Source organism: Aphelocoma coerulescens, chromosome 1A (assembly GCF_041296385.1).
Source record: "Aphelocoma coerulescens isolate FSJ_1873_10779 chromosome 1A, UR_Acoe_1.0, whole genome shotgun sequence".
Classification (NCBI taxonomy): Eukaryota; Metazoa; Chordata; class Aves; order Passeriformes; family Corvidae; genus Aphelocoma; species Aphelocoma coerulescens.
In genome coordinates this window covers 24001693-24019190 of record NC_091014.1, presented here as the reverse complement: position 1 = coordinate 24019190, position 17498 = coordinate 24001693, and the positions used below count along the sequence as shown (strand labels likewise).

At 39.9% G+C, this 17498-nt stretch overlaps 1 protein-coding gene across 3 annotated transcripts in view; it reads left to right on the top strand.

Annotated features, from left to right (window-relative positions):
• The window catches only part of CPED1 (cadherin like and PC-esterase domain containing 1), a 142089-nt gene extending 130818 nt beyond the window's left edge, over positions 1 to 11271 (top strand). For all 3 annotated transcript variants that reach the window (XM_068996560.1, XM_068996553.1, XM_068996567.1), the window contains exons 19-23: positions 1688 to 1908; positions 2170 to 2271; positions 2476 to 2563; positions 4424 to 4570; positions 8191 to 11271. In XM_068996560.1, coding sequence (XP_068852661.1) covers positions 1688 to 1908; positions 2170 to 2271; positions 2476 to 2563; positions 4424 to 4570; positions 8191 to 8418 — 786 coding nt within the window. In that variant the 3' untranslated portion in view covers positions 8419 to 11271. The remainder of the gene's footprint in view (positions 1 to 1687; positions 1909 to 2169; positions 2272 to 2475; positions 2564 to 4423; positions 4571 to 8190) is intronic.
• Positions 11272 to 17498: the final 6227 nt, after the last annotated feature.

Here is a 17498-nt window from a genome sequence, read left to right as displayed (position 1 = left end):
TGCAATACAAGCATGAACAGCAGCTGTTAAAGAATTTCCTCATTGAAGCAGCTTTGAGAAGTCCAGGACAGGAGTTAGAAGAGCCTCTATGGGTTCAGTGCTAGTTGAAATTTGTTTGCTACCATACATAATCTATCAAGGGCTTCTCTGCAGCCCACAACGGGCAAGGCATAAGAAGTTGAAGGCATTGCCATGCTCGTTCTTGGCCCTAACCAAGAGGGATGAGGGTATGCTCATCTGAAATTCCTTCTCTCCTGTGGAAAGAGTACACTGTTGTGGCTTATTTTTAATCACAATGGGTTAGAAGTGAGAAGTGGAATCAATTTTCAAAACTGTGACATTCCTGATGGGAATAGACAAATAGATAAATAGATAAATGTGTTAGATGAGTGTAGTACAAAATGCCTCTACCACATAAAATCTCTAAGAAAAGCTTTGGAAATATATCCTTAAACATGTCATCTTGTGCAGTCTGAATTTTATTTGCATAATCAAATATTCAAGGTGGAAGTGGTAAAAACATCAAACTCCAAATCAAATTAAGAAATGAAATAACAAAATCCCAGTTTACAGGATGCCAACTACCCTCAGTGCCAGAGGAGGTAGGAGAAGCTGAGTATTTCTGTGCAGAGAACAGGGCTGTTACTGTGTAATGGCTCTATGGGTTTCTTAATCCCAGTTTTACATTTTTGCTCCTCATTGCGGATTGCTGGCTGAGGTGATTGGGTAATTGATTCTGCACACAGTTTTCACTGGCAAACCACAGTGAACTGGGTTCTCCTACTCTTTGGACTTTTCTTCTATTACGTGCTTCATCAGAAGGAAATGCTAGTCCTATTCACTCAAAATAGGGCAATAACATTAAAAAAAATCCCACAACACTTTAAGTTCTGTAGTCTCCCCATACAGAGATGTCTGTTTTTTCAGAGGAATCTACGGAATGAGTAGGAGCAAACCCAAATTTACTTCTTTATTCATTTTCAAGTTCAGGGTAGCTCAGCAGAGACTGCTATGCTTACAGCATTTCTGTCATCCCGGTAGGATTTCTAACTCCTTTCAGGACATGGTGCTTCCTGGTGGTCACATCACACACAACAGGACTCTATTCAGATTATCCTCCACCCAAATAAGACCCTTTTCTTTCCCCTCTGAAACTGCAGAAAGGCCATCTCTCTACAAATAAGGCAGCAGCTGCATCCTTCATGGGGGTTGTGCGTGCATGCGTGTGTGTGTTACTTTGGTGTAAATTCTAATGAATCCTGTTTATGGAAGAGCAATACATGCTGTGTAGGAACAAACCACATGAAAAACTGCAGGAAAAACTGCAGGAAGCTGCAAGCAATCATGAGAGCAAGTGTGTACTAGCAAATGGAAGTAAATATAAGCTTAAGCAGAAGAAATTATCACCAAGGATGAAAAATGCAGGGCTAATTTTGCAGCTATAGCCATCTATAACCTGTACTTTTTGCCTTCAAAATATACAATACAGCTTTTTATTAATCAAATGACACAGATTTTGCTAAAGGAGAAATTTAGTATTAAGATGCCAGGGTCCTGGCGGTTCATAAAAATATTTCTGGAACATTATGAGAAGCATTTAAAAACCTCCCAACTATCAGTATGCTTTTTTTAGCTTTGGTTTCTGGATTGTACAACTTCTAAGTCATATCTTTTTTTCCATCTGAAGATTCTTTTTATAGGTGACTCAACTAACAGAGGGATGATGTATTATCTAATAGAAAGAGTGAATAAGACTCTTCAGGAATGGCAGAAGACCCATGATGTTAAATGTTATCACAATATCAATGAGGGGAAAACATTTATCAGTTACTCCTACTACCCCCAGTTCTGGATGAATGCAAACCAGAGACCGACTTTTGAAAAAGCACTAGAACAGCTGCTGCAGAGGTACAGTACAAACTCTGTATCTCCCTTGTTTGTATCATCATTCTATTCCCAAATGTGTTTAACACATTTTACAATTAAAATCAGTAAACAATAAAACATAACCTGTGCAGACCATATTGCGTGGTTAAAAAATAGCTGAAAATTACATCAGGCCTCTGATCAGGGTGCCAGATACAGTTCAGTGAAATGCAAAGCAATGTAGTTAAAATGTTTGCCATCTGTTTAAAGCAACGTGTGTTGTTTTTCTTTTCTGGGTTTCAGGTCACGTCCCCTGGAGAACACAGACCAGACCGTATTAATTGTAGGTGGTGTTCAGTGGCTTAATTCCAATCACCTGCAAATTATCCAAAAGGTGTTGAACAGGTAATGTTATGTACTTGGTGTTATTCCAGTTTTTGATATGATAAACTATGAGAAACAACAAAAAATTTTAAATACAAACTTTTAATTTGTTTTTTTCATAGACATGTACTTAAATGACTAAAAAAAATAAAGTATGCATTGTCTTTTGATGTGTCTGTTAAGAAAAAAGTGTGTCCTTGTTCTTTTTTTCAATTTGCAAAACAGGGAAAATTTATCAAATATCCTGGTAATTGTCAAATCCATAGGGATGGGCTTTCACCTTCCAGTGGATGGAATCCATTCTCTGTCACAGGTAAGATACAGTACATTTTGAGTGCATTTTCATGAAAGACTTGTAATTTCAGCACTAATTTGCTGTCTGGTCAAAGTATGTTACAACCTCTGCTGAGCACATTTTAAGTGGATCAAGGAAGATTAATGTTTGTATGTGCTCATACTGCTTACTAATAGGGATTCAAACCAATTTCCTTATTTCATGGATTCTGCTGCAATCAGAGAGCCATTTGAGATGCCATACTTGGTCAGCTGTCCCAAGAACCAGAAGAAGCTCCAATATTAATCCAGCTGCCAAAATTGAGAGATCGTGCTGGGGATGAGCAGATTGCTCCTCATACCACACTGCGTGTAGGCCCTCCCCAGGCTTCCTCCATGGTTACTGCTGGATCCGACTCACTCATCTGGCTTGCACAGCTCAATAAATCCATCTTAACCTACCTATGAAGCCAGAACATTACAGAGCAGCTGGAATGTAGTGATGAATCCAGCCTGTTATTTGCATGTTAATAGGATGTTACAGTCGGTTTAAATCATATCCAGGCCTCTCAGAGTAACAAATGTGCTCATTTCAATGCGCTGTGTAACTCACTCAATTCACTATTTTTGTTTACAATTTGGACAGTGATTCTCAATTGAACACACATAAAATGCATGGATGAGAAGCACTGGAAGGCAGAACGGAGTAAATGATGCCTACCAGTGCTGTGTGTCATGCTCCAGCTATTGCCAGGTGTTGAAAAGAGAAAATTATTACCTTTCACAGATTACGTACAGCACTCCCTGTGCACTGGGGACTGGCGCCCACGTCTTTTTGCAACCATAACACACTGCTGTATTCAGCATGTGGCTTCCTGCTACTCTCACCCTTCCCTTTGCTACAGAGACTACCCTGTCTGATTTTGCCCATTCTTTCTGTCTAAGTTAGTACTGCCTATCTGCCTTGTCTCTATTGAATGTCTCCTTATTGATTCAAACCATTTTCTTAATTTACCTTCATGACCTAAATAGAATGAATTAAGGAAATTGTTGTCATCAACATGAAGAAACATTTTCATAGCTCCTGTCATAGTTTTCAGCAAAATTCAGTCCTAGAATGAAGAACTTCAATCCAGGGTATGTGAGGCAAGGATAAAGTATTAAAGGCTTCCCAGGATTACCTTTTTTCTTTTTCTTGTTCAATAAATTTAAAAAGCTCCAGAAATCAACTACAGTGCATAACCAACATTCATTTCCCTTTCAATATTGGAATCATATGCCAAATTACCCATGTGGTTTGTATGCTGTAGGCTTCAGGATTACCCCAGCTACTCTCACAGGCCTTTTGTCTGCTGTGTCGAATCCACTGCCTTGCCAACTTTATGGCTAACTTTTTTTCTATTCTTGGTCTTCCTGAACTATATTCAGAAACAATAATCTGTTCTTCAGTATGACCATATTTAAGATACCCATGGTCCTGTACTCCCTTTTAAACAACTGCCTCAATGAATTTGATTAGAAGCTGAGTTTTTCTTTAAAGGAGCGGTTTCACCATTTGTTACAGACAACTTTATAATTGGAATTTTTTTCTGGATTACACCTCATTAGCTAAATACAAGTTAAAAACCATTACCCAGGAATTATATTTTAAATCATGAAATCATGAAATCTTCCTATAAAGGAAGCTGCACATGTACTGAAAAGTAATTATGATTTCTGAAGAAACCCTATATCAGTCTTGGAGTAGTAGCTATTTTCAAGAGTGAATTTATAGTAATTCATGTCTGTAGTATAACATAATTGCTTATTCAAAATGCAGTTTTGCTATTTATTTTCATGACACAGTAACCTTTAAACAGTCCTTCTGACAAGACATTGCAACATTTTATCTGGAATGCAGGCAGAAGTGCAAAATTTGTGGAATGAAAACTTGATTATTCTGGATACAGCAAAAAATTTGGGCTATGAAGTGGTTGACACCTTTGTCATCACCATGGGACGTTACAAAGAATTCCTGCAAGGGAAGTGTGGCTGCCATTTCCATGAGGTAATGGTTTACACTTATATCATTCCCAGGTATTTAAGAAATTTAGACTTTCAGGTCTTAGAAACAAAAAGGCATGTAGTGAGGTTAGCATCTGTCACTCAAAGTTAGGCCTGAATACAAATCGTGGGGAAAACAATTTGTATGGTGGCACTTGTCCCTCACTGCTCAGAGTGCAAGGCCACCCAAGGACATGCTGAACTGCTGGCCTGGTGATACTCATATAAAACGATGTTGCACAGTTTCCAGGTTCTTGTATTATTTATTATGTGTTATGTATCTCTGCTGCTTCTGCATGGACTCAGTTTCTCTTTTTACTCAGTCTCACAGGTTTTTGACTGATGCCTTCCTAACTGAGCAGCTCAGCACACTCACATCAAACCATAAGTACAATTAAAATGGAGCTTAAAATTGAAGGACCAATCTTAATGCTATGTATCTGTTTTCCTATGTCTGAGAAAAAATAATCTGGAATAGTTACAGTGATCCACTGTACAAACAGAAGTGTAAATTGCTGATTCCCGCTCACACCTGTAGTCTTGCTTTCTTGACTAAAACGTATAGAATTTTCTTGGGAGTGTTATCAGACTCACATGAGCTCACGTGCCGTGCGTCAACCTCCCAGCTGGTTTCTGCCTCAGGCTCCCCAGCAGCTCACATGTTTTCAGGCCCGTGCCATGGCCTCTATCCTGCTTTGGGGCCAACATCAGCAGGTGTGGTTAGTTAACCAGTCCTTTAATCTACTCTGCTCAATACTTGAGAGGCACAAACACAGCTCAGCCCAAATGAAGGCGGAAAAGAGGGAGTAAGTCACAGAGTAGAAATTTATGTGATTGATAAATAGTCCCATGGAGCAAATGCCTCCGTCCATTTTACCCAGACAGCTGTATTGACCATTCTTTATCTAGAACCCAGATGCTGGTGTTTTTGTGGGTCATTGCTGATGGTTGCAATTTCCACTTTTGAGTGAAATTTCACTTTAGAGTGAAACAGTGAGCATCAAAATTGAATATTTCAAATGTTTTTTTATGGAACTGGGTGGAAAAACAGCAGGGCGTAATTGGCCATCAGCATTTTTCATGTACTCCTCCATTATTTTCTATGAGCTCATGTGCACATTTGGTCTTGCTTCTCTGCCCAAGGAATCTCAACAGAATCTGTGTTTCTGGGGAGGATCAGGGGAGAATTTGGCTCGCAGAGCTGTGATTAATGAGGCTTGAGAGGTCATTGTGCCTGAAAGAGCCATAGATATCCCCAGTAGAATCCATCATGGACCAAAAATCAGACTTGATCCTTGAGGAAAGCAAAAAGAAAGTCCTTGAGTTCTTTTGATACTTCATTAGTTTTAATAGTTTTGTCATCAGCTTATTTCTGCATCCTGGCAAGTGGAGTTTCATTAGGTGCTGAAGCAGTTTGCACCAGGAAAATGGCATTTTGCCCCCAAGGACCGAGCCAAGAACACTGTGTAAAACCCCAGCACTTTTCATGTTTTCTGAAACCAGACGAGACAGATTAAATCTTGTGCTTTGTACTTTCACTTTCTTTCTCTTAAAAACTGACATTCCCAAAATGTCAGAAGATGGCACCCCTCTGTAAATGCCATCTGAGCTCAAGCACGGCTGTGCAGGAATGGAGGACTGGCCATTCTGTGCAGTCAGAAAACAAGAACAGAAATGCCTTCAGCAGTTCCCATTTAGTTCCCACTAGCTGGCTGAAGAGAAAGCTATTTCCCCTGAATGGCCTGAAAAATTGAGTTCCCACCAACTCATTTCAGAGGGTCTCAGCTGACCCTGATAGCATAGAAATCTCCACCTCTGTAGACTCCACAATCTTTACTCAGAATTCTGAGGAATCTGGACTTTCAAAGGGATTACACTGAGCTAGGACAAAATACCTTGCATGACCCTGGCACTTACTGCCCAAACATATTTCTGGTTTTATGTACACATGAAAACTTTTTTGTTTACCTCATTCTTTGAAAATGCTCATGGAGATTGTTCAGCACTATAAAATTATTATAGAAGCCATTTTTTAATTCAGATTTATTTTGTATTTTAATGGCAGTGAAATCATAATCACATCATAGGAATGAGCAACCTTGGGATTTTTGTATCTTAATCAGTGGCTGGGTGCTGGGCGAACATTAGATTGCATTCCTGGGAGATTATGCCTAACAGGAATGCAGTTTGGGGGATTGGTTCAAGGTGGCATCATTTTGAAATAGTTGTAAGATCTAAGGCACTAATTAAGAAAAATGAACCTACAGTAATTGCATGAAAACAAATAATAGCCCTTGGCTTAGCTGTATGAAATTGATCAGAGGATATATTAATTTTCTACATGGATAATTCCTAGTCTGTTTTCAGTTCAGCCAGCTCCCTCATAGTCTCTCTGCTCAGTCTTTCAAGCCTTTGCACATGTTATTTCTTCAGTCACATTTAATTTTATATGATTTATTTCATTTATTATGAGCTTCACTGCATATGAACATTTATTCTGATTGTTCGGTGACAGTAAATATACATTATATTTTTAAATGCTAACATGCTTCTGCATAAATATGTGCATCAGTAAATGAATTCTGCATTTTTAAGTGTCTGCTGTGATTGATATAGCAGGATAACTAATGGGCATCAGAACTATCAAGTCAGCATATATATACTATTTTCAAAATAAGTTAACCGCCTTTTCTGCTTTCTCTGGGTTTGCCACTGCCTGGGCTGAGGTCCTCTGTCCCGCATATGTGCAAGGTTCTAAAGTTTTGTCTCTCCCAAAGCTGCTTCATTATTCATCAGTGATTGAGTATTCACTGAGACAAGACCTTCAGCATTTCACAGGAGACCACCCACCCCCCCATCCCCCAGTTATTAAGTTCCTGACAACCATACCTTTCACTTTCTCACTTGTTAGTCCCATGAGCATGGTATTTTTCCATACGAGTTGAACACGATAATCCCAGAGCTTTATACATATTTCAGGGGCCAAGGTGGAGCATTCTTTGGCACTAAGTTACTGAATCATGTTGTTGTTGTTATGTCAATGTGGTGTCCTGGGGAGAGGGATGTTAAATTGCACCGTAACTCCCTTCTTGGAGAAACACAACACATGAGGGTTTTCATCTCAACATGGGGCTGGGCCAGGTTTGCATCAAGGCTTCAGAGTGAGGCATTCTCACTGGGCTCATAGCTGAGACATGTTATAAGTGCCTCAAGTGCTTGGTATCAGAGCAAGATTTAAACCTTTCTGCAATTTGAAGCAGTCATGAGTTTGTTTTTTCACATGCTAAAAATACAGGGACAAGCTGTTGAGTATGAATTTTATTGTTTTAGGTAAATTGTCTCTAGTGAAGAGAACAGAGTCTAATACACAAAGGCATTACAGAGTCAAGCAACCGAGTATAATGGGCCTATGCATGAGGATTTCAAAACTTATGTTCTTGCACTTTAATTTGTAACATAACAAGTTTGCTATTAAAATACTCTTTATGAGCAACTTGCACCTCAAGGTAATAGTATCAGTACCTGTGTCATGGACAACTGCCTCAGCATTTCTGCACACACAGCTGTGTATCTGTCTTTCTAGGTGCAGGCAGAAAGCACTCACATATGTCATTTCTTTTGCAGGTGGTGAAATCCAATCCCTCTGAAGAAAGGCCACACATAACAATGACGTTATCGAGGCGCTATACACGGGGGAAATATTTCGGCAGTCAAAGCAAACCATCACAACTGCAGGACTATGCAACAAATTCTCGGTCCCCGTATCATGTCCAAGGTCCAATAAATCAAGTTTATTCTGAAATCCTTCTCAGCAGGCTCTGTGCAAGTAGGAGGGAGGTTGTCAGCACATAGCCTCTCTTGGATATAGTACTGAGACTAGAGAAGTGCCACTGCCTGAGTGACAATTGAAGGATCATGGTGGATTTGTGATATGCTTCCTTGATTGACTGCACGCACACAAAGAGAGTTTGGGACATGTGGTGTTTTTCCAAAAACCTTATGAAATTAAGTTATGCCCTGGTGGCCCTGCTGTGTGAAAATGGAAGATGGAGGGTTGCAAAGGAGAGAAGAGGGGAAGTTACTTGAACTGTTGCCAAAGACTAGAACAGCTGTAGTTCAAGCAAGTGTGTATTATTGATAGCAAAAAGAGACCTATATATTCACTTGAACATTTGGAAAGGGCTGCTTTAGGTCTTCAGCACTATCTAGTTTTCTATTTATAGAGACACTGTACTATTTGAATGTATTTAGAAACTGACTACATTCCATTTTAAAGAGTTTAATTTATGTGGACAGGTTTCTCTTCCATATCAAACCTTTTCTGTTTAGACACTTCGTTTATAGAATCTGAAAATCTCTATTAGCATTTTACTGGTGACGTCGAGTTTTGAACTCTAGTGGTTTTAGTGAAAACACATCTCTTCTCTATTTTTTTATATACCTACTCTATTTTTTTGCATGTTCTGAAGGTAATAGGGAGATAGGTTACCTACACTTGAGACTGTAAATGTCTCAATGTAACATGTAAATATAGTGAATTTGTTAACTTTATTTATGGTCCCAGTTTAGGAGAGTGCCCATATGCAGGAAGAATGCTTAGATAAGCTCTTCAGTGTCTACCTTGGCCTGTAAGCCAAGCAAGTATTCTTCCTGGATGGAAGTGCCATTTCTGTCATAATTTTTTATAAAATACTTGCCAACGTGTGAAGTCAGTACCACAAACATAAGAAAAACCCCTCTTGCAAGCGCACATAAGGATTTCAGGATCTGGTAATTAATCTGTCATAGGAAGTGTGTGATGTGATGTGATGGCAGCAGAATATACTGCCAGCATCTCTTGCTTGGCAGGGACAAGACCTTCTCTGAGTGCTGGTTTCAGTTCAGACCTTCTCTGAGCTGCAGTTTCATGCTGTCGCCCAGCTACATCCCCAGGGTTTGCAGACCTTCTGTGGGTGGCACCCCAGGGAGAGGCTGTGTGTTGGTGCCCTGCCACAGTGCTGGCAGCTCACTCTTTCACAGCCACGCATGGTCCAGGATTAGCAGCTGGGTGACAGGTTAGTGGCAACCCGTAAGACTGTTGTTCCTACAAATTATCCAGTTACGGATTTTTATTCATCCAGTCATGCAGCAGGCAATCAAGGCCACTCTCCCACCATGCATTAGAGAAGGGAGTTTTAACCAGGCAAGGGCAAGTCTAACAAAGGGTCTGCTGAGCTCTGTGTCATGCTTCCCTGTCACAGTTTTACATACAATCCTCCACTAGCTTCTGCTTCGTTAAAGGAAGCCACAAACAATGTCAGGGAATAAACAAATTATAGCACTGAACTAATCATCATCTTATTTGCCTTAGTAGCACACAGAGGGGTTACTCTATATAGAAGTCGGGCTAGAAATTCATGACACAACATTTAGTATTTGCCTAAGATCCTTAACAGTCTGTATGCCCAGCTATAGTTTTGTGAATTTGTGCTCCTTCAGATAAAATATGTAAAGATATAACAGGATATTGTCATGCAATATGGAGTTTGGCATTCTAGGTGATAGAGAGTATCCTCTAAAATAGGATCTGGCATATCTAATTTAAGACACCTTTCACTATATTGAAAAAGCTCCGGATTTAGACAGTGACTTAAAATTAGTGAGATGGTATGATTACCTCTGTTTCTGTATACTATGCTGCTGATTGCTTACAGCAAATATCCCCAAATTTCAGTGTAAGATTTTCCCTGGCATGGAGATCTACATGAAAGATGGGTCAGGAGCTGTGCATAAATACTGAAAATATCAGCATTTGGTTTTGAGCAATATGATTATCTAAAGAATATAATTGTATGCAAATGATATATTCTCTTGGGTCTGGAAATCCAGGGCTGCACAACCTTAAAGCTGAAGGATAGAATATCATCATTAATACTAGCAGATGCAAAATACAGCCAGATGTCTTTGGTATTAAGATGATCGATGAGAGGTGTATTACAGTTCTGCTTTTGATAAGATTTTTTTGTAGCTCATTTAAATCCACATGCTGTTACTGTTATTGTTTCATACACAAATGTTTTTAAGGCATTAACTGGGTTTTTATGTTTGGTTTTTTTAGCCAAAACCTATTGCTGAAGCATCAGTTTAGTGATGAAAAGGAAAGAGCTGACTTTGTTATACTGTAGTGGATATCAGTGAATGTGCAATTCATCAGTGCTGGTTTCACCACGAAATGGTTTACATGTGCTGTACACCCAGATGTCTTAATGTTTTCCAAACCTTAATATTTTTCAAATGTATTAAGTGTATATTTTCCTGTGTGTTTTCTATTTTTTACGTGTCTATGTACATTAATATGTCTGTACAAAGTCATTGGTACAATTTGCAAATTGATTTTTATTTAAATGAATTCTTTGAATAAGCTTTTTCCAACACTATGTATGATACATGTAGTCTTAGGAATAAACAAAGGATACTAAGCTACATTTTTGTTATTTAACTTTAAAATATATCTAGTATCTAGGTATGTGAAAGGCGAGAGTTTAGATTGACATGCAAGGATTGCTTGTTCATATGCATTAAAATTTATGGATTAAGACAGTAAAAGAATTACTGTGTTTGAATTCCAGTGAGAGCACATGTTGCTATCTACAGTTTACTCCAGAATCACTGTATCTGCTGTGACATTTTGCCTGAATAAATAATAAAGTGTTCCTATAGTCCATATATTTACCTTAGTCCCATTACTTACCATTAAAATAGCCAAGGACTGAGTTGTAAAGTTAAGTTCCACCTCGTAATACAGACATGAGTGGCCCTGGAATTAGTGGTAGGATTGAAATATTCAGGCTGGGAAACAAGTACTCTGAGAAGTGGAGTTTCCTGCTCAATGTCTGCCCGGCAGCATGTGGAGCTTAGAACAGAACTAGGGTATACTTTAAGCTACAGGTGGAGAAAGAATGGGACTGTGTTGCAAAATAAATACGCTGATATACAGAGCAGTAGTCTCAGTTATTCTTGCATCCCTTTAGCTGAAGCTGGAGCACGATTTTGCAACTTCTCACCTCTCATATGACTGTGTAGATGTTGAACAGTGAATTGGGTTAGTGAATTGGCACCTGGCCACCATAACCAAGTCCATCCTAAAAAATATCTTCAGAATAACTGACTGACTTTGGAATAAAAAATATTTCCCTTTTTGTAGGGAAATGCCTTGATAATTCATCTTTGTCATCAGAGTTGCCAGATTTCAGGGTGCTGAAAGAATGGACTACAAATATAGTATTTAGTCTTAGTATTAATTTGAAAATTATAATCTTTAGAATAATCTCTTTCACACAGTTAAATACAAGGCCTTTATTTTTCTCTTCTGTGACACATTAAAGGGACATCAAAGTAAGTTTATTTGCTTAGTGGGTAGGTTAGCGAGGCATCAAATTACCTCAAGGTTGAAACAACCACTAATAGTTATGCTTCTGTTGCTATGTTAAGCCAAAGAGAATGCTTTGAAGATGCAGATATGTGTGATATTAAGTTGACTGCAGTCCAGGGATCTTTCAGATTATTCTTTTAGAGTAAAGCAATTTTTAGAGGTGCAGTGAACTATTTGCTGTAGACTCAAACTGCTGAACAAATCTCTGTAGGGTCACATGAAAAATATGGTGTTACCTTCTTGTTTGCCTGCTCGCTTTGCATCTGGCTTGTTTTAGCTCCCTGACTATCTGTACCTGCTCTACTCCACATCAGCCTTTCTTTCAGATGACCTTAGAAATTTGTGTTTTTTCAGACTAGCAACTTCTGTAAATCTGAGACATAGTTGTTGCAAATTCAGTGTGAATCTTCAAAATATGTTTTTGTCAATCCCAACAGCACTAGCACACAGCAGGGGTAGAGCAAGCCTCTTACCTAGGGCAATGATTTTCTCTGATGAATTTGAAACAGCTGCATTGTGTTAAGCAGTTAGTTTGCACTAGCACTTAGCTCTTCATGGAGCTTGCCTTTACTATGCAAAAATCCATCTTTCAAACTCCACTGCCATCTTTACCTGTGTAAATCTTCAAAATACCAGACCAGTCTGTGTAAAATGCAGGCATACCTATTTATTGGTGCTGGTACATAAACTGATTTACTGGTGCCTTCACACTATCCATTGAACAGAAAAGCTCTGACTACACAATAAAAAGACACTGTGCATTTTAGGCTTACTCACCTGTGATTAGATTGTACTAAAAATAGTGCTACATCTCAGCCTAGACCAGAACCTGAAGCTAAGCATTCTAGAAAACTACTCAAGTCATTAACTTCAATGGTCAAGTTGAGCCTGTAGGGTCACAGCAGAGTCTTCTGCAGCGCAAGTTTCTGTTGTGATGGACTTCTCCCTTTTCTGTGTTTTTCCATCTTACTGTTTGGCCAGCTCTCGGCACTTGTGGGCAGCCCTTCCTGCAATCCCTCAAGCATGTTCAACAGCCTTGGCAAGTGACACCACATTAAGCAGCCCTGAACTGAAAATCAAGCATATGTTTAAATGAAATCTGAGCTAAGGTCCTTATGAAACACAGCATCTACTAAGCTTCACCTTCATTTCCTCTAGTACTGAACTTCCCTAATGAGGAGCAGGATTCACTCCCTTTCAGCTGAAACTCAAGTACCAAGATGTTTTCCCAGCTTTTGACAAACTGTTTTCCCACTGCTTGCTGGCATGAACTGAAGGGAGGGAACTGCTTGCTCTGCATGCTCCTGCCTAACACAATGAGGTGTGTTCACACAGTCACTGCAGTGGGCATTTCCCTCCCATACCTCACTGTGGGGACAACATTTCCACAGCAGAAGGTGTTTTCAATATTGTGACTTTTTTATCTGTTTTGAGCAGTGACAGTCTATGTGGTTCAAACAGACAGCTCAGTGTCTGCCAGCACCACCTGCCCCAGTGCTGCTCTAAGGATGTTGGGTAGATTCTGGGTGAAGACAAGACTGCAGAGCTAAAATCCTTGAGTGAGGAATAAAAATTACTCAGACCTCTTGACAAAGGGCAGTTATGAAAGAGCTCACTGCAGATCAAGCAGGTGCAATTAAAGTTGTCAGGAGCCCTTTAAAGTTAGTAAATTATATGGGTTATGGTCATTGAAGACCAGATCTGTCTTCGGCAGAGTTTCTCACTTGCCATGTTTCAAAAACATATTCTATATTTTCTTTTGTTCTTGTCATTATCGACTTCCATATTTCTGTTACGATACTGTGGGACTAAGAAGCTTGAAGTTGTATTTCTGCTCTGCCTGATAATGATTGTGTAGCCTCCCCAGACAGCTGTCAAATCATCTAACAGATCATCTAACAGAATCATCTAACAGAGTTTTATTACTTCTGAATGGTATTTTTCCTTTACTTCCATATGCCAGCTCCAAAGTTTCTTTACATTTACAGAAGAATTTAGGTATGATAGCTCTAATGCCTTCAATGTATTCAAAGAAACCTGCCAACCCCTATTTATCTTAACAGGACAGAAAACACTTTAAGCCGTGAAAACCTGACCTTGCAAGTCATTAGACAATGCAGCACCCAGCATGATCTAGCCCACAAATGGCTTCCTTTGAAACAGAGAATCACAGTTGTGTTCTACTAAAGTTTTCACTGGGGTGATTACAATTTAAACATGATTTGTGTGGACTGATAGGTGTGGTTTTTTTTTCAGCTCAGGGCCTTTGCTGAGCTCTCTTTACAGCAAATGGTATCTATTAGCTACTGTAAAATCCTGTTTCAACATCCTTTGACACTGTGTCCTGCCCACTTCTTATAGAACACATACATACAAGGGGATTTACTGCTGATGGTAAAAGGTTAAATCGTAACAGGTCTTACTGCTCCACCCATTACTGTTCCCTAAATTCTACATTGCATCATTTCTGTGCAATAACAAGGAATCAGGGTCTAGTAACCTCTTAATGCACGTCTCCTCAGTCCCTAGAACAGTTCAGCACTGTAGCTCTGATGGAGTTATCAAAATAACACACCTTCAGCTGTGAAATGCATACAGCAGAGCCTGCAGACATACTCAAAGCTCGCCGGTTAGATCAAGGCCAGCCTGAAAGTCAAGGTCAACAGCTTCTAGAGACTGTTTTCAGGCACCAAAACCTGGTTTCCTCCTTAACTCTACATATTTAACAGAGGCATTGTAATTATGATTGTGGTCACACTAGGGTTCTTTGTAATTGTCACAGAAAGACCAAAATCTGAATTTTTCTCTATAGGTGTCTATTATTTCTACAATATTGCTTTCTGTAAAGGGAACCGAAAGCAACTCAGATTTTTCTGATCGGTACATAAAATTTTGAGAGAAGAATGTCAATGTTCAACAGAGATATGGCTGTGGGATTCATTATGCAGGTAAGAGAGGTTTTTACGTCCCCCTCCTGCTCCTTTACTGCAGGATCTTGATCACAAGGCCACCACTGCCATCACCAGAACATGCTTTCCAGCATGGATAATGTGAAACATTCTCAGCATCTGTTCCTGGAGCTGCTTGTGTGTTTAACAGTTTAACACTGGGTCAGAGGGAAGCCAGTCCTGCAGGTGAGCAGAACATTTCATGATAGTATAGGGTATACAGGTTTAAGACCCTTCATTTGGGTAAATGAAGAACAAATCTCCACCTGTTGCCTTACAAGAGGGCTAGGTGAATGCCTCTGTTTCTGTGAGAAAAGCCAAGCTCAGAGGCACCAAACTCCAGAAATAGAGATTCTTTTTCAAGTTTAGAGGTCATATCAGAGATAGGTACCTGGCTGGTGTTTGAGGGCCCCAGCTTCTAGCACTTATTTCTGTACAAGAAGTGCATGGCGAACCCAAGTAACTTAGGAACTGCTGACCACTATGCCGGAAAAACGTCTAATAGGCATCAAAAAATTAGTCTAACCTTGGTTACGTTCCCAATTTTGGCTCTATGCAGGATTTAGTGCCCTGAGCATCTCTCTGCACCTCACACACAAATACACCCCCAACACTACCGCTCTGTGTGTGGCTTATAGCTGTTCGTGTAATTGCTCTCTACCTCACTTAGTTCAAAACAAAACAGTATAGAAGAGACCTCTGTGAATTGTAGCATGTAAACTAACTTGTGCAATTTCAGATGGTTTGAGTGGGGTAGCTGTGAGATAGCAGTTATGACGGGGGTGAGTGGTAGCATCCTTGAAGACATAGAGGGGAAAAGCAAATGGAGAGCTGGAGCCAGGAGGGAGCTGGCAACACCTCCACAAGTTAGATGCAGGCAAACCACATCCTTCCCCACTGAAGTGCTGTTGGTGGACTTGTCCTCAGCTCCTGCAGTTTAAATGCCTGGCTTCAAAATAATATCCTTAATGTGAATAAATACCTGCTACAAATACAAGTTTGTAAATGAGATGAAAAGGGTAAGAAGCAGGAACTTCTAAATGTTTGGTAACTATATCTAACTGTGTCTAGGGAGCCCGAGGGACTATAATGAATCTATAAAACAAGTTAACACCTGCTCCTCACACTTCTGTTAATTAAAACTCAGTAGAGATGCAAGTAATTGAAATGACTGATCTGTCACTCCACAGGAGCCAGTCTGGAGCAGAGCGTCTGTCTAGACAATGCTGCAATTACCACATTTTGTATCTGGTATGCCATCTTCCATGCTCCTCCAGCCTGGGCACTTGAGTTATTTCCTAGGGTGTGAAGGACTGAATATCAGCCCTCAAGTTCACAGTCATTTCTAGTTTTGACTAGACAAACTCTAGACAATAATTTGATTGTGGAGAGGTCTGACTGTGGTTCAGAGCTGCCTGTAAGCTCTCAACCCCCAAATAACAGCACCACCATCTCCACACTACGGAGTATGGTCCTGCAGATACTGGAAGAGAGTCAGTGCAGTAGCACAGTCCAATTTTTGGCAAGCAAAGTGACTGCCATATGCCAGACAATGGCAGCACTTGTACATCTAGCAAGACTTCTCTTGTTCAAAGAGATGCTACCTGACGTAGATTTGCTTCAGTTTATTCCACTTGGGAATGTAAGATCTAGCCTTGCTCTGTCAGCCGTAACAAGGTCTCTGCCCCTTTTGGGGCTTGGGGAAGCTGGGATCATCCTGTCCCTCTCCATCATCCTGACCACACATTTTCTGGGATATTTGTAAGTGTAAACACCACACTGACTATTTGTTGCTTGGTTCAAGGTCGCCGTTGCCTCTGCTGAGCAAAGGCTTTCTACACAGAGCATAGAAGATCTGAGGAGAAAAGTCCTATGGAACATTTAAGGGTTTGACAGTAATTCAGCCACAGGCAAGTTGCTGAAGTGAAAAGTATGGCTAATGTCCAAGTGGCTGCACACTACACTATAAAACGAAAGAAAAATCAAGGCCTGATTTACAAGGGCTCTGGTAAAAATGCTATGACACAACACTGGTGGATTTCAAATAGGGATTTGTGTCTTCAAATCTTTCACCAAGTAACATTGAAGGACCTAGACTTTTTTGTTGTTGTTTCAGATGGGATATTTGTGGGTTTTTTCTCACCACACAACAATATTGATGGCAGTGCAAGCTGAAATAGGAATCGAAGATCCAATCCTGGCTTGTTCATGCATGATATCTTACTACCTTTGAAGAAAAATACAGATACCCAGCAGAAATTCTCAGTATCTTTCCAGGTTATTTTTGACAGATTTAGAGACAACTGCTATGAAAGTGCTAAGAAAATGCCCTGTTACAGTCACATATTCAACTGCAATCAATGCATCTGCTTCCTGGATCCATGGATAATTTACAGCCATCTAGCCAAGGATGCAGATAATGCTGTGTCTTGCACATAGGTACCATATATGGACCTGTTCATGTCTAGACTCCTTTCTCCAACTGGTTACATTTTTGTTTGAAAAGATCCCCAAAAAGGTCCTCCAGATGGCCAGAAAATGACAAGCCTCTGAAACCCAAAGTTCTCCAGATT